At 43.4% G+C, this 22,803-nt stretch overlaps 2 protein-coding genes across 2 annotated transcripts; both read left to right on the forward strand.

The window, feature by feature from the left end:
- Positions 1–924: 924 nt before the first annotated feature.
- cmasa (cytidine monophosphate N-acetylneuraminic acid synthetase a) lies at positions 925–7,040 on the forward strand. The gene is made up of 8 exons (XM_047606296.1): positions 925–1,365; positions 1,612–1,757; positions 1,846–2,001; positions 3,210–3,346; positions 3,433–3,527; positions 4,495–4,666; positions 4,748–4,913; positions 5,700–7,040. Exons 1-8 carry the CDS (start codon positions 1,160–1,162, stop codon positions 5,891–5,893), a joined length of 1,272 nt encoding a protein of 423 aa, XP_047462252.1. The 5' UTR covers positions 925–1,159; the 3' UTR covers positions 5,894–7,040.
- Positions 7,041–19,932: 12,892 nt separating this feature from the next.
- LOC125013983 (uncharacterized protein K02A2.6-like) lies at positions 19,933–22,218 on the forward strand. Its single transcript, XM_047595006.1, has 2 exons — positions 19,933–20,026; positions 20,119–22,218. The coding sequence occupies exons 1-2, from the start codon at positions 19,933–19,935 to the stop codon at positions 21,066–21,068; spliced, it is 1,044 nt and encodes a 347-aa protein (XP_047450962.1). The 3' UTR covers positions 21,069–22,218.
- The last annotated feature ends 585 nt before the right edge of the window (positions 22,219–22,803 follow it).

The following is a 22,803-nucleotide window of genomic DNA, read 5'->3' on the forward strand; positions in this document are numbered from 1 at the left end:
GAAGCATAAAGGAAGACTTAAAAGTACATGTTGTATTTTACGAATTTGGGTTCATGTTGACAAAAGAAAACTGTCAAAATCTGAGTTTGGTGTTGTCATTTATTAATGAATGCAAATGAGATAATGCAGGTTGAGTATACTATCACTGAAACTGAAATCTCTTGGTATACTTTAACAAGTTTAGTCTGTTTGAAACTGAGCCTGAACATAGCAAATGAAAAAATATATACGAAAGCAGTTAAAGACAGGCTGGCCAGTTGGTCCAAACTCTTAATACTTGCTGTCAGAAAAGATATTTACAGAACCTGTGAACGAGTTCACTCTGCCTTAAACAGACCAATAGCGCCATCCTTTGTTAGTAAGGATGCATGCCTCTGTCTACTAGAGGTAATGAATGGTGATCAAATTTAACATGCAATATAAACCGATCAAGCATGACATTTTGACCACCGACAGGTGAAGTGAATGACACTGATTATCTCTGCATTACAGCACCTCTTAGTGGATGGAATATAGATGTAGGGATATATAGGGTCAGAGCATCTCCAAAACCACAGCTCTTGTGGGGTGTAACTGGTCTGCAGTTGTCAGTATCAAAAGTGGTCCAACAAAGGAACAGTGAACCGGCCTTGGGGCTGACCAAAAAAAAGGTCCAATCCGTCCAATCTGTAAATGGCCAGCCACAAGGCTTATGTAGGTGGTAGATGTCAAAGAAACTGTTGCTGTTGTAGTATTTGGTGTTGTTGTATTTACTGTTGTTGTGGGTGTCTTTTTAGTATTTGGAGCTTATTCATAGAGCATGTTACCTCGGTTACAGGGAGCTGAGCTCTCTCGGTGCTCGCTCAATGAAATGAGGTAGTAAGTACCCCTGTCCTGCAGGGGACAGTAGTGGTTCCAGTAGCGACCAAACAGAGGAGGAAGGCGACTGTCTACATACCGGAGAAGACGGATCTCACTGCCTTTAAATAGTGCAGTTCAGCTGCAATGTTTATTACTAGTGTACAGGACTTCACATGACGTTGTGACGTTACTTGTACCATTTTAAGGCAGTATACTGGCGTATAACGCACCGGATTTTTAACGTTTACAAGTCCCTCTGCACACAACCTTCTCGGGTAGTTTCTCGGCGTTTGCTACTGGTTTTTATTTAACAATCGTTATGGACAGCAAGAAACGATCGCGATCTGCAGATGCCGTAGGTGTCGGAGCGAAGCGGTCGCGACAGACAGGTAGACACGTAGCCGCGTTGATTTTAGCGAGAGGCGGCAGCAAAGGAATCCCGCTGAAGAACATTAAGATGCTAGCCGGGGTACCCCTCATCGGATGGGTGCTGAGGGCTGCCTTGGACGCCGATATGTTTGACAGGTAACCTTCGCGGATTTCTTTTAAGTGTAAGACATATTACTTTGAGGATATAGGTATATAGTGATTGGACTACATTAAAAACTCGAGAGATCGCTAGATGACCAAGGCAGAGCAAGAACACTCTGATAATTGATGTTGCCCAGGCTTGAATCATAAGAATTTTTTATGTCATAATGTTATGACTGATCAGTTTGCTTTAAATAATAACAGTAATAAAACACCTTTATTTATTTATTTTTTTTCCAGTGTGTGGGTATCGACTGACCACAATGATATCGAGAAAGTGGCTAAGTCCTTTCCCAATGTCCAGGTGCATCGGAGAAGTACAGAAGTTTCCAAAGACTCTTCTTCATCTTTGGAAACCATTCAGGAGTTCCTGGATAAGCACCCAGGTACGCCAACTGGAGCAGCAGCACAGGACGTGTCCCAAAACTCCACATCGGTGTATTTGTTTGATTTTAAAGAACTTTATTTTCCCAGAGGTGGATGTGATATGTAACATCCAGGCTACGTCCCCGTGCCTCCACCCGTTCCACGTCAAGGAAGCCGTAGAGATGATCACACTGCAAGGCTTCGACTCAGTCTTCGCTGTGGTCAGGAGGCACCAGTTCCGCTGGCAGGAGATCAAAACAGGATGTAAGTGAACAGATGTGAATGTGAAAACAAACAAAAAAAGTGTTTGGAACACAACAGCAAGTTTTATTCCAAATTCTTTATTATGGCTCAGTAAAGGTTAAACTCATATTTCTGGCTGAATGATTTCTGATAAGACATCTGAAAAGACAAATTGTGGTTCATTTTAAATAAATATTCATTCTGGTTGGCCCATGATTTGGAGTCAGTTCTTAATTTTGGCCCCTCTCTAACTGAGCTTGACGCCACTGGTCTGTAGATGCATTTAAAATGGATTGTCAAAGGTCTGTTTCCAGCAGACATGTAGAACCAGTTTGGACAGATGTTTATGTAACTACATTTAAATGAGGCCCAAAGCCACCAAAGGTTTTAGTATTGCTGCTGTTATTGTGAATGGATTTTAGTGATTCAGGTTCCAATTTGAGTCGAGTCAATTTCAATTCATATTTTGGTTTTAAAACAATATTTAACTTCTAGTTTCATCCTCACATGTCGACAAACATCGTTGAAATCTGTCACGGGAAACCAGTCTTACAAGTCGTCTTATGAGAAGATGCAGGACATTTAAATAAGTGAGGATTTTTATCAGTTCTATCAACCAGCTTTTTCAAAGCAGTGAAAGTGAATTTATAATAATAATTTATACTCTATTGATCTCACATGGGGAAATTAAAGGATTACTATTATCCATTCATTTACACATTATTGTGTATACTCAGCAAGTGTTCACTGCAACTATTGTGCTGCACCCTGTTGTGTAATTTGGGTTAGATGTTTGCCCAAGGCGTCTTCAGTTTGAAGAGCAACAAAAAAAAAAACTGTCATTGGACTCATATGAAACCAGAGGTTGTTTACAGCAGTTTCATAGTTTACTATGGAAAGCTTTTCTGTTGGTAAAAACAGTGACCTTGGAATAATATTCAGATCAAGTTTTAGACTTTATGGCACAAAGTATGTCATTCAGACTTATCTCTGTTTGTCTGGTGAATGTGAAGAAGCACCAGGTTTTAGTAAAAAAATTAAAACTAATATTAACTTTAGCTTTCATTTTAGACTACAGAATAAAATGAAAGTTTCTGTTTTTTTTTGTTGTTTTTTAATTGGATTTAAATATAAAAATGAAATAAAAGTTGTTTCTTTTTTACATTTTTTGTTCCTGGTTTTAATGGTTTGTTAAGTTTGATTGTTAAACGAGTCTTTCTGCCTCCCAGCTGATGAGGTTACGAAGCCGTTGAACCTGGATCCAGCCAATCGACCGCGGCGCCAGGACTGGGACGGGGAGCTGTGTGAGAACGGCTCCTTTTACATCACTTCCAGGGACCTCATTGTGAACCATGGCCTTATGCAGGTAATCAGGCAGCATGCTCCTCCTAAAAGGGTTTATCATGTCCTTCGTGACACTGTGTGAAAACTTTGTGATGTTATTTTTTCCAGGGTGGTAAGCTTGCTTATTATGAGATGCTGCCCGAGTACAGTGTGGACATAGATGTGGACATAGACTGGCCTGTGGCAGAGCAGAGGGTTCTGAGGTGAGACACACACAAACATATTTTTCAGTTGGCTCACAATTAATTGAATGCTTCCCACTTTTTCATAGGTCATGTACAGCAAGGGCATGTAAGCTTGGCATCAGTAGCAGAAAAGAGGAAGATGGTAGTGGAGGAAATTCATAGGCAAGAGGAAGCAGTAAGATGTACTAAGACAGTGTCGCAGGCAAAGCACACACAGTGGGTGAACTGGGAGAGTGCAGAGAAAAGGAAGTTGAAGTGGAGAGAGGGTGGAGCATAGAGGCTAGTAGGGTTAGATTTATGATAGGGGCTATTTATGATGTGCTGCCATCTCCCCAGAACCTAAACCAGTGGTTAGGGGAGGATGCTGCCTGCCCACTGTGTTCTAGTGTATGTACACTCAGCCACATTCTCACAGGTTGCAGAATTAGTTTCTCCCAAAGGTGATATACCTGGCATCACAACAACTTTCTGAAATGCTTAGCAGCTGCAATTGAGGAAAAATGGATTGAAGCAAATTCCTTATCTGCTAGAAAGGAAAATATCCATCATTGCTCTCCTGTGCGAGTTGGGCATTCGAAAAAATAGAGGGTCGCAGTAAACAGCATGTCCCTGGCAGCGGAGTGAGCAAAGTGTTGGTTGAAGGTTAGTTGCATTCCCCAACACTTCTTATCTGCTGCTGTTGGCTAGGCTAGTTAGCTGGTTGGTTGCTAGTTGGCAGCTGACTGCTAGCCTGCTGCCAACTGGTTTTTCAGTTGGACTAGGCTTCTAAATGTGTTTTGCCTCAGATCATGGCACAAGGGATCGTAACATCTTATATTGTGTATTAATGAACTATGCTATTTCACATAATGGCTGATCTTTCACAAAAAAGTGATTTGAGTTTATATATTTATTTCCTCATTCTTCTAACCTTGTTTGGTTAAAAAAAATCCAGACCAGTCAGTTTTTCTATATCTGTCTCAATTTGTAATTTCTCTTCCAACAGGTATGGTTACTTTGGTCGTGCGACGCCGGAGGTGGTTCGCCTCATGTTCTGTAACGTTTCTGGATGTTTGACAGACGGAAAGATCTTCATCTCTGCATCTGGAGAGGAGATGGTATCTGTCAACACCAGAGACAAGAATGGTATCACCATGCTGCAGGGAGAACAAGTGGAGGTTGGACATTTTACAACATTTCTTAGATGGCCCACCTCACATACCCACAATCACACATTACCCTTTGTGTTTCTTCAACAGGTCGTGCTGTTGATCTCCAGGGATGACCCTGTGGTCCAGTCGTTGGCTAACACACTGGCCAAAAGGTTTGGTTGCCAGGTCCAGGAGGTGGGAGCAGAGCCGCTGGAGGATGTGCAACCAATTGTGACAGAGAAGAACCTGGAATGGAAGGATGTGGCCTACATGGGTAAAGACTGACATCACAAGATTAGTGCGAACACTCAATTAATATCCAAATACGTTTGGCCTTTGGATTATTTTGAGAACAAAACCAGCAGTTTTGTGAACTGTGAAGTTGCGTGACATAGGCTGAAAGAAAAGAATACAGCCAACAAGTTGGTACAGTCAGGTCCATAAATACTGGGACATCAACACAATTCTAATCTTTTTGGCTCTATACACCACCACCACAATGGATTTTAAATGAAACAAACAAGATGTGCTTTAACTGCAGACTTTCAGCTTTAATTTGATTCAGTTGTTGTGTGACTCTTGTTCATTCACTATTGAGTGAGTATTTGCTGCTATTCTGAGGCACATAGCATGAGCCGACCCCTTAGTTAGGAGGCTAGGAAGATAGTAGGAGCTACTATTAGCTGGGAAGCTAGGAAGAGGAAGGAATATTATACAATGACCTATCTATCCAGACTAAAAACTGTAGGATCATATTTTAATTATGGATTGGATTTGATTGATTTGGATTTTTAATTATGATTTTAAAATGCTGTGCTGCTTCCTTCCTTCCTTTACTTATTTATTTTGAGCTGTGCAGCATATGGCAAGCAGGTTAACTTTGTTTTCTGTTCACAGACACAGGATTTGATTTGATTGCTTGACTGATTGATTTGGATATTTAATTGCTATTTTACAATGCTGTGTTGCTTCCTTCCTTCCTTTATTTTATTTATGTATTTATTTTTTCTTAGCTGTGCGGCATATGGCAAGCATGTTAATTTTTGTTTTCTCTTCACAGGCAATGATAAAGCAGACATCAAATGTCTGAACCTGGCAGGGTTGAGCGCAGTTCCAGGAGATGCTCCAGTGGTAGCTATCAATGCAGCAAAGTACACATGCCACAGTGTTGGGGGAGCGGGCGCTATCAGAGAGTTTGCCGAACACATTCTCCTCCTGAAGGAAAAGGCCAAATCGCATATGAAGCAGCTTTGACCGCAACGATTCGTAATTTGACAGCAGAATTTGCAACTGTTCTCCAGCACCCTTTAGAATTACTGTGATTTACACTCATATAAGAAATCAGCCAAACATTGCATATCTGTATTAGGAATTTTGTATATTTAAAAAGATGCAGTGGTTATAGTTATTTTAATCCATCAAAGTCTAAAATAGATAACATTCGGATAACATTTCAATTAGGGATGTCCCCAGTACAGCACTCGTGTACTTGTAAAACAGCTCTCATACAGCCACACCTGATACCAGTTTACTGTGTGGTATTGTACTCCATCTATTCTCAGAGAGTCAATTCAATTGACTTCAGTTTTATTTATATAGCACCAATAACAATACAAATTGTCTCAAGACGCTTTACAAAAACTGGCCTGCAACCTCCAGAGCAAGCCTGAGGGCGACAGTGGCAAGGAAGAACTCCCTTTTAACGGGAAACCTTGAGCAGAACCCAGCTCATATGGAGGGACACATCTGCTAAATCTCATATCAGCAGTTCACTTCAGCCTACTCCCATCTGGAAGACACTCAGATGCAACTGCATTCTTACTTTTCTCCTGCTCCTTGCATATTTATTTAGTATGGTGGATTAAAATAACTATTAAAATTCACAGATTTTTTTGAATATGGCAACAAAGCAAAGGAACTCACCAGTCAGTACTAAAACCAGCACACTATTCGGGAAACTGCTGTAGTTCTCTCTAAACTTGAACACTACAACCAAATCTATGAAGAGTATGGAATGTTTTCTTTCTTTTTACCTAACCTTTTCATTTCACTCAGACTTTGGCTTCTAAACTTGGCTTTGGCTTATTGGTATATTATATATATACTGATTTTATTCTTTCAGTGTGGTATCAAGTGATGTTGTTATTTTACAAATGATTTGTGTGAGTTTTTTTTATGTTTGGTAATAGGAGCTACCTAATATATCTCTGCAAGGACACTTTTTCTTAAAGCAATAATTGTACATCCAGCTTCATTGTTGCCTTTAAAAACAAAATCTACAAAGAAGGCTTACCTTGCAAGGACACAAGCAGTACACCTGATTTACAAATGATTAAACATGCATCACACAATTGTTTTGTGTAAGTGTTTATTTGTTGAATAAACCTGAGACTTGAATCAATCCTGAATCATGAATGAATGATTGACCTGTGTCTCAAATAAACTGTACTTCCTAAATAGAGAAATAAAAAAGATAATTCAATTAGATAGTCTCTAGTAGAACGAGGTAGCGTTTGAAAAGTTCAAACGGGCTCAACATTTTCAGACTGCAAGTGTCTGGGAAAATCACCAATACATATTTAAACGTTGGAGACATGCAAATAATGCAGCTGAAATGTTGAGCTGCGTCCCATGATCTTGGCACAGTGACGGTGGCTTGTTTGCTTTTAGTTTTGGAAAGGTGCCAACGTTTCTCAGTACAGCTTGTTTTCCATTTTGTTTTGTTTTTTTGTGGGTACCTGTCATTCAAGTCTTGGGGCACAAAGCTGCTTATACTATGACTCCTAGATACTTGCAGTCTTTAGAACTTTGTCACAAGGAAATGTTACAAATGACATTACATATATTTTTAAAACACTATATTGACTTTTTTTTTATAAACACACATGTTCATTAACAAAGTCACCTTCTGTGGTACAATTGTTGTAAACAAAACCATAAGTTACAAACAAACAATACACTTACACATCAAAACTTTCTCAGCCATAAAGATTTGTGCACAGTTTAATGACCTATTATAATTATTGATGTCTGAACTCAGTAACCCTGGCAGGTTAACATAACTGCATGCTTACTCCCCCTCCCTGTCAGTTGCTAGACTGACACTTTTAACACATTAAATGGTTCCCATATCTTTTCTAACACATCCTGCCTTCCTTTCCATATGTATGTCGCTCTCTCCAAAGGAAAAGTTGTCAGCATTTGCCTCAGCCAGTATGTAACACTTGGTCTGCTGGTCTAAACATTGCAATGGATCTTTTGTGTGTAAAAGACACATCTATTACTATTCATTCACTTTTATTGTATTTGTGACCTTATGGATAAAGTCGCAGAACAACAAGTAGGCTACAAGATCCTTTGGAACCCTGTTCGAAATCATTTTTTCTATTGCTATTTTAACCGCCTCTCAAAAAGATTTTATCCTACTGCATTGCCGCACAATGGAATAATGTCACCTTCACCTCAGTGCATTTTGTATATACATCAGATATTCCTGTTATATTTATTTAACTGCTGTGATATAAGTTCACATTAACCATTTATACTGCAAAAATCTAAATTATGGTTGGGTGTAGGCCTTAGTACATATTGAATGCCAGTTCTCTGATATACCTGTACCTAGAGCTTCCTTACATACATCTCACTTATGATCTGCATGCGTTAAATGACATACTAAATAATTATACAACTCTGATATAGCGCCTTTACTTAGGCTGCCCTTATAATGAGATAATATTTAACTGCAAACCGGTTTAACTGCTCCGGGTTACAATCAGTAGGTCTCAAAACTCTTTTACCAAAACCAGTTTCAGCAACTGGCAAATTTCTGTAGGGGCTGGTGCCCTCAGTTCAATCGTTATTTCTTTTACACAAAGAAGTCTTGTTTGCGCTTGTTGGATTATTATCTTTGTGAGAATGTTGTCCGTTAGTCACAAAGAGCATACGACAATCTGACTGGACCCAGATGTAATGTTAGAGCTGGTATGTGGACCCCTGAAAACCAGTGCACACTGCAGGAAGTTGAATTCTGGCACCTCTTTTGCTCAGTTCATGATCTTTAAAGGTTAAAGGTTAAATTGTCTGCAAGTTTGGTACACACAACATCACGATTGTGTGTTTGTAGTAACTTCAATTACACCACTTTCGCCCTTAAAATGCAGCATTGCCATGGGATTTTCTGGCCGCAGTTGTTGGATGAATCCACCTGTACTATGAAAGCATCTATTTCAGCGTGTCCTGACACGTAACAACAATAATCAGAAGGGTCTCACTGATGATCTGAAAACACGTCATCATGCATGTTAGCAGGACGACGTGGGACGTATTTAACAAAGCAAACGAAAGGCATGTGTCCCAGCAACAAAAAAAGGACAGACAGTTCCCCCTTGTTCAGCCTCTTACACAACTTCTCGTTAGACGTGTTATCCGTGTTCTGTGCTGCAGTAATTTAAGTGAAATTAACTGCTGATCCATGTTTATTAGCCTCAACTCCATCATAAGCCACTCACTTTCAACTCAGCTGACTGGTCACCAGCTAGCATTTTAATTCAGTTCAATTTTATTTATATAGCATCAATAACAATACAAATCGTCTCAAGACGCTTTACAAAAATACCCCAAAACCTCCAGAGCAAGCCTGAATGTGACAGTGGCAAGGAAAATTTCCCTTCTAAGAAACCCTGAGCAGAACCCAGCTCATATGGAGGAACACATGTGCCGAAGGCCAGACAGGTAGAAACAGAGAAGACAGAGAGAAAAGAAGAACAGGAAAAACAAGATACATACAAACTTAACTGATGATGTTATGTGACGGTTTGAGAACATAAGAGGAATCCTGGGCAGGTTGGAGAACTGCTAATTCTGGTGGGAGTGTACGACTGCAGGGCATGATGACTGGACAGGTTGATGAGAACAGAGGATTTAGTGGTGTAATAAGAGAACAATGCGAAGCCACCGCTGAAAAGGTATGTAAATTGTCACCAGCACACCCTACGACCACAACCACCTGGTTGTGGATCAAGGGCTGTGGCACTCCAAGCCTAATGAAGCAGAGATGTAGGGAGATTTTAAAATACATTTCCACCTATCAAATTTCATTATAAATGCCTAACAAACTCATTTGTGAAGTCATTTGCAACCTGAAAGTCAGCCTTTGGCCAGTAGTGGCCAGTCAGTGAGCATCTGTGACCCCTGACATGTAAATGTGTGAACCGGTCATAAGATTTGCCCATTAGGTTCAGGTCACATCGGCCACATATAGACTCATGTAACATTTTATGTGTAAAAACACGGAAAAAATTATGTTCAGTCTATTTAATGGATTTAAATGGCTGACTCTCATTTGTCAGTAAGTGAGGAAGAATTTAGAGCCTGGCTTTTATCAGGCAAATTAGTGCCACTGTAATCATTAATAGCTCCTCATTTGCATGTTTACACCTAACATATCAGAGAACAGTTTTATCCTGTAGTTTTTTGGTCTTTCTATAACATAGAGAACAACTGGACCATCTCATCTCATCTCATCTTCCATACCGCTTAATCCTTCAGTAGGGTCGCAAGGGGGTAACTGGAGTCTATTCCAGGTGGCATCGGGTTGTCAGCATTTGCCTCAGCCAGTATGTAACGCTTGGTCTGCTGGTCTAAACATTGCAATGGATCTTTTTGCGTGTAAAAGACACACATCTATTAATATTCGATTACTTTTATTGTATTTGTGATCTTATGGATAAAGTCGCAGAACAACAAGTAGGCTACAAGATCCTTTGGAACCCTTTTCGAAATCATTTTTTCTATTGCTATTTTAACCTCCTCTCAAGATTTTATCCTACTGCATTGCCACAGAATGGAATAATGTCGCCTTCACCTCAGTGCATTTTGTACATACATCTGAGATATTCCTGTTAAATTTATTTAATTTAACCCCATGTTTTTTTTTTTTTTTTTTTTTTTTTTTTTTAATTTATTTAATTTAACTGCTGTGATATAAGTTCTCATTAACCATTTATGCTGCAAAAATCTAAATTATGGTTGGGTGTGGGCCTTAGTACATATTGAATGCCAGTCCTCTGATATACCTGTACCTAGAGCTTCCTTACAGTCTCACTTATGACCTGCATTCTCAGTTGAATTACATAGTAAATAACTTCATAATGGTAATATAGCGCCTTTATTTAAGCTATCCTTAGAATGAGATAATATTTAACTGCAAACCGGTTTAACTGCTCCAGCTGGCATCGGGCATTTCGCCCGATGCCAGCTGGAGCAGTTAAACCGGGCATTTCGCCCGATGCCAGCCAAAACACAACAAATCACGAAATATTACACAAATAAACCATGATGGTGCAGTCCGTCATCAGAAGCGCGCCACCAAGTGGTATTTACAGCGTGATCAGGAAGTGTCTCGACTTGGCCCGAGACCCAGCGTAGAGGTGGGCGATACCGGGTATTTTGGTATCGATCCGATACGAAGTAAATGCAGTATCGCCGATAGCGATACCGATACTTTTTCATATTTAAACTTCATAGATCCAAAGGATCCAAAAGACCTAGGATAGAATTTCGCCAAAAATTGTACGTGACAACAAAATACTTTATTATCACAATCAACATTTTTGTTTTGCAACAATGGAACAGTAATAAAACAAAGTTTCCCTTAACATTGTGAAAATAAATCTTTTTTGAGGTAGAAAAGGAAAAATCACAATACAAAAATAAAATAAAAATTCTCCCCTCACTAGACATCATAGAATTGTTCTTGGGTAAAACAATAAAAAAAAAGGAATTTTCTTCCTTTCAGTGCAATTCTGTTTTTTCTTAAATAAACAGAGTGTAAAAAAATATCACTCGACGCAACTTAAAACAAAATATCCTGAGATAGAGGGCTGACAAACCACAATACAATTCCCTTCAGTGCACTTCTCTTCATTTTTTTCTTAAATAAAGAGTGTAAAAAAAAATTAACTTAAAGCAAATTAAAACAATCTTCTGAGGTTAGAGAGATGACAGACCACAATACAGAAAAATTAATACACCACAACAAATATTGTAAACAGTTTCAAACTCGTTCTTTTTTTTCCAAGTTGTTTTTATTTAAGAACAGTCTCATGTTCACATTTTTGGGTTTCAGTGCACATCCCCTGATGCTCAGTAGCTGTCCTGCCTTTGAAAAAAGCCTCTCAGCCGGCACTGAGATTGCAACAACCTCTAAATGTCTTTTTGCAAGTTTGCTCAGTCAGGGGAATGTTGGTGCATTGTTTTTCCACCAAAGTAGTGGACCCTGGTCCCTTGGAATAGGCCTTTCTTCTGTGTTCTGTTGTGCCTTTACAGGCTCAACATCTGATGAGTCACGGAACCCCATGTTTTTGATGTCCAAGTAAGTGCTGACGGCAAGACCATAAAATGTTTCTGTGGTGCTGAAACGGCGGTGACATTGAGCCGACAGCTCAGCAGCTAGCTTGCTGCCTTCTCGCTCAGACGCAGATAGGGTTCTTTGAAGCAGTGACACAGGAATATGACTTTTGAAATGGAAAAATGTTTTTCAGCCAATATTTCCCTCGTTACCTCCTCAAATCATCTTAGTGCATTCAGGGAGAGTGATTTCAGACCATTCTTCCTGAGTCAAGCAAAGAGAGCTTTTGCCAAGCAGACAGAGGATGGTGGTAAGTAATGGTAAATAATAATATAGCAAGTCTTCAACCTGTATGTAATCATTCTGTATTTATTTCACACGTAACACAAACGGGTACTTATATGCAATCAAGTCTGAGCTGTATCATATTTAGTATATTTGTTTCAATTTCAGAAAATCATTAATCTAATGTTTAAAGTCTCTATAAATTTACATACTTGTATGGCTGTGTAAATATTCATTGGAGTTAAATTGTTCTGTTCACAATGTTTTTTCTAGTCCACCTCTTATGATATTATATCTTTCAATCCTTATATAGTTTCGTTCGCACCGTGCCTGTTGCTTTCATTCTATACATTTCCCTGTTGTGGGATAATAAAAGCTTTATCTAATGTTATTTTATCTTAGATAACACTTTCCAATGGAATAAATGTACTAGGTTATTTCAATGCCTTAATTATATATATATATACATTTGAGTTGGCTCAAGTAACATATGACTTAAGTAACATGCACTTTGAAAGTTAATATGAACTGATGCTGAAGATGACCACTCTTATCCACCTGGATATTCTCTGCTGCTAGACTGAAAGGCCTCTGCCAGTGACTTCTGTCTCTCGGGTCGAGGGTCTGGGTCTGTCGGGGCCAGGGAATGGAGGTGTCTCTCCTCTTCTCTCCATATCTGCAGCTCCGCAGCATGGTTTTTCACGTTGTGGGAACAGTAAAATGTATGCGTGCTTATGAGTGCCTTAATAATCAGGTTTAATTACCAGAAGTGATTCAATATGCAATATATGGGACATAATCAATGGAACAGAATACACTGAACATGTACTGTGTGCAGAAGTGGAAAACACTGGAAGGCCGAATGATATGATTGTATTGAGAACAACTTGTACTTAAAGGTCACCATGTATTTTCTGAAGATGTCTCGCGGGGGGAGCAGGATGCGCCGGACCACAATCTAACAGAGAAAGTGTGTCAAAGAGGAGAAGTAGATGAGCCTATCAGGAGTAGACAAACACCTTAGACTGTAGGAATAGAAAAGAACTGCCCCCGCGAAGGCAACTCAGATCCAGACTCATATCTTTGTATGTACTGTGGTCTCCACACTCTGCAGACTGTGAATAAATACTCGTACTCGACGTCATTCTCTCGTCTCTTTATTCCTCACATCAACGGACCCGGAGAGGAGAGGAAAGCAGGGCTAAATTCCTCCCTCAACAATTGGGGGCTCGTCCGGGATGTGAAGGAAGAACCGAGCGAGGACATTTGATTTAAACGATCGACACACAGCGGCCAAAAGAGACAGAGCGCTCGAGACTAAGGTAAGCAGAACCTGTTTATCGAATCTGCATTATTGGCAACACTAAAGTAAAAGTCTCTCTAAACCGGAAATGTGCCATCAGTAAAAGACGAACAGACGAGTAAAGCGTGCGTGAAGTGAAACAAAGTAACAAGGTTCCTGAAGAAGAAGAAGAAAAAGAAAAAAGGAAAAGCGCTAAAAGACGTAAGTGCATTCTAAATTGTAGCAGGGCTACAGTCGACTATCCCGGTCGTGGCAGACCCACCGTTGGCTCGACGGGGTCACGGAGTGAGCTGGGTTAGGGCCCCGAGGGGTGGGGACCCTCAAATTACCTGAAAAGACCTAACTGGGTTAGGCATATAGAATATCTGAAATTACAGATTGTTGGTTTGAGTCCATGGGGTTATAGTCCCCTAAAGTAGAATATCTGAAATTACAGATTGTTGGTTTGAGTCCATGGGGTTATAGTCCCCTAAATTAGAATACCTGAAAGTACAGGTGGGAGGGGTTTGAGGCCCTGGGGTATCTCCCCTAAAGTAGTATAGTCTGCGGACTAATAAGGTGGAATTCCTGTGGAACGGGAATAGCCCTCACGAAGAAGTCGGCACATAAGAATTGGCAATAAAATTAAAGAGAGTAGTGCGTCTTGGGTTGGGATTGTAATATATATATATGTATGAGCTCTAATCGTGTTGTCTTTGTGTTTGTGTGTTCGCTACGAGATTGTCAAATAAAATAAGTGTGAAATACGGGGTGGAGAAGTTCTGAGGTGTCAGGAGCGCCGTGAGTACACTAGATAGTGTCTGAAGTGATATGACAAACTGAGAGCGGAAACCTAGCGGTGATAACACAAACTCTCAGTGTGACGGGAAACCTAACGGTGGCAACAAGTCACTAGATATCACTCAGGCTATCGTACTCAAACAGTCGCTCCAAAGGCTTGTGGTTCGGGTGTATTCCATAAATTCACCGGCTGGCCTCAGAACTAATAGAGAAGAACAGGCATAATGGAAGGAGAGTTTGAGAGAGAAATAGACAACGGGGGTTGGGGCCGTCCGCGCTCTGCGTGGGTGACCTTGGGAGTACAAATAGATAATATGTTCCGTGCAGGAGAAGCCGTTAGTGATAAGAAGGATAAAACTAAGAAACTAGCGGAAGCTAAAGAAAAGGTGAAACAATTGGTTCGGTTTAAAGGGAAAACCTTAGAAGATAAGGGGCCTTTAGGCAAATGGTTGTGGGAAAAGCAAAAAGAATGTGAGGTTAAGGTAGCAGATCTGGTAGAGCAGGGAAAACAGGCAGGTCTGTTGCAGAAGTCCAGAATAAAAACTGAAACGGAGGCCCAGGACAAGGCACGACGGGACTGGACGGAGCTCGCGGTCTGGTGGCAGAGTACTACGCACCTACATTCGGCGGACAAGGAAAAGGACAAAGGAGGTCCAAAAGAATTGGTAACCACACAAGACACCCACACTTGTCCTCCTCCATACGCCCCACCTAAGACACCCACACCCGGCATTTACCCCACTTTACACGTAACAGAAGGTACACTGCAGATAGACGATGTAGCCACAGGAGAAATTGCAAGCCCAGCACCTGCACTGGTGAGCACGACTAAGACTCCACCTCCTATGACACCGACCAGTCCTGACAAAACACCTCCAAGACCCCAGTCAGTGACCAGCAGAGACACTGAAACAGAGTACATTCCAAATGACCCTTTCCAGGACCGACAACAGCGAGAACATGGTGACATTGACTATAGAGCATACAGGGAAGCGGAGGAAGAGGTTAAGCGAGAGAGGGACACCACCATACAGCGGTCTAAAGAATTCGAGGACCAGGGCAAGCGAGAGTTGATGCAGGACCAAGTACGAAAACCAGATAGAAACGGACCAACGCCCTGCGATAGCACTGATCTTATGTGGGACCTGAGCGAGGGAGAGGAGTGTAAGCCTCCAGTGACAGGAGCAGCAGCGTTTACAGGAAAAGGCAGGTATGAGGGACAGACTAGGGATGTCGGAGTTAAATGGAAATTGAAGGGCAGATGGGAGAACAGGCCACAGGCTGATGAGGAGGAGGAGCAGATTGCAGAACTAGAAAGAGAAGTAGAAAAGGCATCAGAGAGACTGAGGGCCAGTATGGAAAAGACTCAAATCTGGGTGGCTGACGCCAGGGGACGCAGACGATCTGTGAGGGACAGAGGAAAGTGGGATGAGTCCAGGGACCGACAGGACCATCAACATCTGGCTATGCCCCTACTAAGCACGGCCGGAAAACCTGACAAATACAAACGTTTACTTTAGGGGACATCCAGACTATAGTAGACAAACTGCCCCCTGTAGTGGAGGGAGGCAACAGGTGGTTGGACAAACTGGACTCTCTGACCGCGGGACAGAAATTAGATCTAGGGGACTTTAGAGCTGTTGCAGCAAGATGTATGACAGGGGGTGACCTGCGTGACATAGAGACGGACGCCAACACTAAGGGGTTGCCTGACAATGCACCATTTACGAGACAAAGCACTGCGATCGGACAGGCCATGCGAGACAAATATCCTCTACCACACGCCGCTATAATCCCGAAACTGAGATGGAACCCCGAACAGAGCCCAAGAGAGTTTCTTACACAGGCTAAAGATCAATGGGTGAGCAACACCGGCTGTCACCCAGGAAAGAAATCAGTTCAAAGGGAGTGGTTTAGACAGGCCGTTCTAGAAGGGGTCCCGGAATCTGTTAGAAATACGATGAAAAACAATCCTGACATGCAAGGGTGTGACGCTCACGTCTGGGAAAAACATCTCGTCCATCACCTCACTGCCACACAAGACCAAGTACTTAAAGAGGGCAAAGAGTTAACTGACATGCAGGCGCAGCTGATTAAATTACAAATAGCTGACGCTAGAAATAAAGTAAATGACAAAAAGAAAGAAAAAACCGTGCCCAAGATAATGGTGTCTACCGAACCTCAACCAAATACTCCTGATTTGTTCCCGGTTCCTCCATGGGCGCCACAGCCACCACTCTATCCATCTGGTCCACCAGGAGGTTACTTCAGAGGTAATTACCAAAGGAGGGGACAGGCGACTAGGGGCTGGGGTGCCAGAGGAGACTACGGGAGGGGCTACGGAGGTCCTCGTCCCTGCTTCCTGTGTGGAGACACGATGCACTGGGCCAGAAACTGCCCACACTATGCCCAACACTATCGAGGAGGTGGAAGACCACCCCGAGGGGGAGGCCGTGGCTACGGACCTCCGGCACCACTGCCACCTGCGCCACCAGGGGCCGCCAGCGCACCGCCAGGGGGAGTGACTCAATTTCCAGCCTGGGGTGACGACTGTGACTATCCCCAATACGAGTGACACACCCCACAAGGGGACCCCGACAACACCCAAACGGCAGAACCGGTGTTGTCAATGCAGGTGGAACAACTTAATCTACCATTTCTAGTGGACACAGGGGCTACAGTGTCCACAATCAGACAGGCACCACAGAACTCTCTATCGAATAAATCTATCACACTAATGGGGTTCTCTGGGGAAAGGACAACTCTGCCATTCACCAAACCATTACGCACAAAATTGGGCACCCAGGTTCTACAACACCCGTTCGTGTTCTCCCCAGCTGTTCCAACTAACCTACTGGGCAGGGATCTGCTCATTAAACTCGGGGCGACAATCCTGTGTTCAGCTGACGGCCTCCAAGTCCATCTACCAGACGGAACCCGTCTGCCATGCGGTCAACAGGTCTCGGGCCATGGACAATATCTCATACAACCGGTCATTGATCCCATGGCCGACATCTATTGGGGCTTACTGAGACCTGAGACCGCGAGGAGGGGGGGCATTCTTTCGGCCTACCTCGCGTGGAAACCCTGGATATCACAGCTTCAGCCGCTCCTGTCTCCTCCCGACCCTCCACACGTAACGTTGTTTTACGATCGAACACAATGTGAGTGGTATCAGGAACAATTTCAGGAACAATTAGAAAGTAAAGAGTGGACAGTCCACTCCCAAAACATATACGTTGCTCCAGAAGGCGTAGCCGCCGGAGTTAACCTCACCACAGAACAACTAATCTGGTATAAAATGGTGGACGAAGCGGCACCACACATTTCCCTAGCGTTACATCCAGAACATGAGGCTAAAGAGCTCGGTAGCATTGTAAAACGTTCTTTACAGCAGACGGACTGGGCGCAAACGTCCGTCCCTCAGGTGCAGTATTCTGCCTCGACTAAAACGTACTGCATCCAGATAACAGCCACAGACACCGCCACACTTACTCATGCGCAGATATCCAGACACCACGGGCGTGAGTGGACAGATCACCCAGACACCTCAGCCATGCTTAACACATTGCCAGACACGTTGTGGTCTACAGATCCCACGGACGTGGGTCTCATTAAGTGTGAACCAGTCACGTTTGAATTACAGTGTGATTATCCAATCTGGTTACGACAATATCCCCACAAACAGCAGGCGGAAGACGGCATACAAGACACTATAGACGGGCTACTACAAAAGGGGGTATTAGAACCATCTCAGTCATCTTGGAACACTCCAATCCTCCCTGTTGAAAAGAAAGGCACCGGCAAATATCGCATGGCACATGACCTTAGAGCGGTTAACAAGGCTCTTAAGACTCACACTGTCCCTGTACCAAATCCATACGTCGCTCTCACTAATCTCTCGCCCTCACATGAATGGTTTACGTGTATTGATCTAGCTAATGCTTTTTTCTGCCTCCCTCTCCATACTAGCTGTAGGGACATTTTCTCGTTCACCTACAAAGGGCAGCAGCTGCGCTACACGCGACTGCCACAAGGCTTTAAACTTTCCCCGGGTATTTTCAATCAGATTCTGAAGACAGCCCTTGCAGACTGCGTGCTGCCTGAAGGCGTGACTCTCGTTCAATACGTGGACGACCTCCTACTCGCTGCGCCAACAGCACCTACATGCCTCGAGGCCACACGCTCGCTACTCGCGCATCTAGCCCAGGCAGGCTTTAAAGTAAGCAAACCTAAATTGCAGGTAGCGCGGAAACAGATCTCATTCTTAGGTCGACAAGTCTCACAGAAAGGCGCTGGCCTATCTCCACAACATAAATCAGCAATCCTACAGCATCCCAAACCACACACTGTCCGTGACATGCTCTCTTTCCTCGGCCTAACAGGTTACAGTAGGAATTACATCCCTGACTACAGCGGCCTCACTAAACCATTACGTGATCTCATCCGTGAACACGGTATGCGTAACCTTTCTGCCCCACTCAAATGGACAACGGATGCTGAAGCGCAGTTTATCGCCCTTAAACAAGCCCTGGCAGCGGCTGCTGACCTCGCCATTCCAGACTACTCCCTACCATTCTACCTAGATGTCTCTGGTTCAGAACTATGCACTAATGGCGTTCTGTACCAGAGAAAAGGGGGAGAGAGGGTAATACTGACTTATGTAAGCGTAATGTTGGATGCAATGGAAAAACGACACCCAGCATGCACACAACACGTGGCTGGAGTAGCAAAACTCATTCAAAAGACAGCACACATAGTGATGGAACACCAACTTAACGTGCTAACAACACACAGCGTGGTAGCATACGTGAACTCGCACACATTCACACTAACGGCATTAAGACAACGCAGACTGAGCAAAATCTTAGAAGCCCCAAATCTCACGTTCACGCATGAAGGCATAAACATGGCAGAACAAATGAGCAACGGAGAACCACACCAGTGCACCGAAAGAGTGCACCGAGACGAAAAAGTACGACCTGACTTATTAAGTGAACCAATAAAAGGGGGACGTGACTTATACACTGACGGATGTTGCTACAGACATGACAAAGATGGACTGGTCTCAGCTTACGCAGTAGTAGAACAGACAGAGACAGGAACACACACAGTACGAGCAGAGAGGATCCAAGGACAGCAATCAGCACAAAGAGCAGAAGTCCTGGCAGTGATAGCAGCTCTGGAAGAGGGAAAAGACCAGATAGTAAACATATACACTGACTCTGCATATGCAGCCGGGGCAGTACACGTAGAACTCAAACAGTGGCTCAGGGCAGGGTTCCTCACAGCTAACAGTCAGCCCATCAGACACGAAACAGAAATGAGACAACTTGCAGAAGCATTACTATTACCTCAGAAAGTAGCAGTGATAAAATGCAAAGGACACGAGAAACATGAATCCGCGACGAAAGCAGGTAATGACGCAGCAGATGACGCAGCCAAACAAGCAGCAGGATATACACCACACTTCGTCATGATGAACACAGAACATGAGGGACAGGTAAACACAGAAAAGGTGGTAAGCGCACAACAGGAAGCCTCCCCACAGGAAAAGACACTGTGGAAGGCTCGAGGATGTACGGAGACAAAAGGGTTCTGGAGAGGACCCGATGGCAGACCAGTAATACCACCTCAGATAAGGGAAAGAGCAATGGTGGAGGCACATGGAGTAGGACATGTGGGAGTCACACAAATGATGCATAATCTGAGACACTGGTGGCATCCATACCTAAAAGACATGTGTAAAGAACACATACAAAGTTGTGAACAGTGTGTACAGTACAATCCAGACCAACAGTGAAGCCACCCCCGGGCGTTTCCCCCTGGAGACTCGATCAGGTAAAGAAATAATAATCGATTACACTGACATGATCAATCCAGTAAGGGGGTATAGGTATCTCCTCATGTGCGTGGATGCCTATACGGGGTGGCCAGAAGCGTGGCCAACAAAAAGAGAAGACAGTAAAACGGTAATTAAGTTCTTAATAAACCACTATATACCGCAACATGGGTTTCCGGAGAGAATCCGGTCGGACAACGGAACCCACTTTAAAAACCAAGACCTCCAACAGGTGGAACAGATGCTGGGTCTGCAGCACAAGTTCGGTACAGTGTACCACCCACAATCCCAGGGAAAAGTGGAACGAATGAATCAATCAGTCAAAAACAAATTGGCAAAAATCTGTGCACAGACCAAAATGAATTGGCTCGATGCGTTACCACTAGCACTCATGGCCATTAGAAGCTCCATTAACCAAAGCACGGGTTTTACGCCATTCGAACTGCAGACAGGGAGAGCATTTCCAGGACCTCAGTCTCAGTTACCAGCAGGGGCAGTAGAAATGTCTGAGCTAACACATAAGCTGTATTTCCATGAACTGCAAAGTCTCGTTACAGCGTATGCGAAACAGGTTGGCGACCGGCAGGCGGAAAAACACGACAGCCCTGGACCTGACGTGGACTGGGTGTTCCTAAGAGTCATCAAGAGGTGGACGGAACCTCGGTGGACTGGACCGTATCAGGTGACAGAGAGGACATCACACGCAGTCCGGCTGAAAGGCAAAGGCGATACCTGGTACCACTGGAGTCAGTGTGCGGCTGCACAGGCTCCCACCCGATCGCTGAGGGACACACACAGGGACCTGTGTGCAACGACAAAGACACCGGCGAGTGCTGAAGCAAAGCCCACCTCAACAAAAGGGGCAGAATAATCCCCAGGTGGCAAAAGGGGGTGAAGGAGTCGAACCTGAACCCTGACGGAGGAACGGTGAAATTAGCGCGTTCCTCCCAACAAGTAGCGTGCCAAGCTACCAACGCAAGCGTCAGATCAAGATCCGGACGACATCAATGAACAACATCCAGTTGATAACGTATATTGTGTTTTTAATTATCGTGTTTTCATCTTTTTAGGTGGAGTCATTAGACTCATCTGCAATAATCTAGTTGATATACAATAATTGTACGCCATTTGCGGAATTGTATGACGAGCCACACACAGGTTTAAAGCACCACTAGAGGTCACAGGCTATCCATAGCCCCTCATTAGTGACACGTGAGAGCCAGAGGCACACGTCAGAAGGTTTAGCTTGGTTTTCTTATAAGAATCTACTCGAAATGTTGCTATACGGGAATTGGAAGGTGCTCATTTTAGCAGGGGTTGTCGCCGTAGCTGTTGTAATAATTGTGTTCAGCATCTATGAATGGGGGCCGTATAAGAAACATAATAGAGGAAGGCAATCAGTGAGTGGTAAGTCTCCTGACGTCTGCTTAACAGGGTACGGTGGCATGGAATTTAATTATACTGAAGGGACTACGACCACATTCCAATTCGATCTGTGTGATGTGATTCAGTGTGGAACACGGACAGCGCACTGGCGGGGGTATGATGTGTATCTATGTTATCAGTCATCATTAAATAGAGCATGCAGAAAGGGAAAAGGGTATGCCATGCAGTGGTGTACGGGCTGGAATAAGGTTACGAGCTACACTGGATGGTGGACGCCTGCGTATAATAGTGGCGCGGGACAACCCCCATTAGGACCGATAGCATTATCCAGAGCCCAATGGGTGCCGGGAAAATATGACTCTAATGCAAACAATAATCCCTTACTTTTGACATTCCAAGGTCCGACCCAAGGCTGGACTGGATCTCTGTACTTTATTTTGGGGGTGGACGTTTCAGGTAAAGATCCAAAAGCCATTATAAAGGTAAATATTGTCCAACCTAAATCAAGCGGCTCCACGTCTGTGGCAGCTCCCTCCCAAACCAAGGCCACGTACACGCAGACATCTCATCGCTCACTCATGTCCACAGATGATCGAATAAAGGTAATAGACTACACACAACTAGATTCTAATGACGTGATTAAGATGGCCACCGGATACTCAGATGACAATTTATAGTTGAAATGGGTTATCCAAACGGCCCGTGAGCAATCGAGCGGAGACTGCGTGGCGTGCGCGTCAGGACGCCCCAAATTAGTCACCGCTCCAGCCCCGTTACTCCCTAATGACACAGTGGGATTCCAGTGTATGCTTAAACTAACACATGGAAAAGACTCTGGCTGCGAGACCCTCGGACACCTGTTCCCACCGATAAAAAACAATACTCTTACAGGACCATTCACGCTGGAAAGAGGAAACGGTACTTACATCTGTTTTAATTTTACTACACCCAGATGCAATCTCGATCACACATCCGTACCAACTATAGGGCTTATGGGTAACATCCCCTCTGAATGGTGTAACGAAACCAGGGAGGGAACAGACATTGGTACATGGGCTCGCGCCGGACTATACTACTACTGTGGAGGCGTCAGACTTCACGTACGCATCAATTCACACTCTAGGGGAGTGTGCGCCATGGTAAGACTGCGCACACCATTACTTTTATTAGGAGACCATCTTATCACCTTACATACAACGCATGACAAATCGACTGCCCTT

This window comes from Mugil cephalus, chromosome 1 (genome assembly GCF_022458985.1).
Source record: "Mugil cephalus isolate CIBA_MC_2020 chromosome 1, CIBA_Mcephalus_1.1, whole genome shotgun sequence".
NCBI lineage: Eukaryota > Metazoa > Chordata > Actinopteri > Mugiliformes > Mugilidae > Mugil > Mugil cephalus.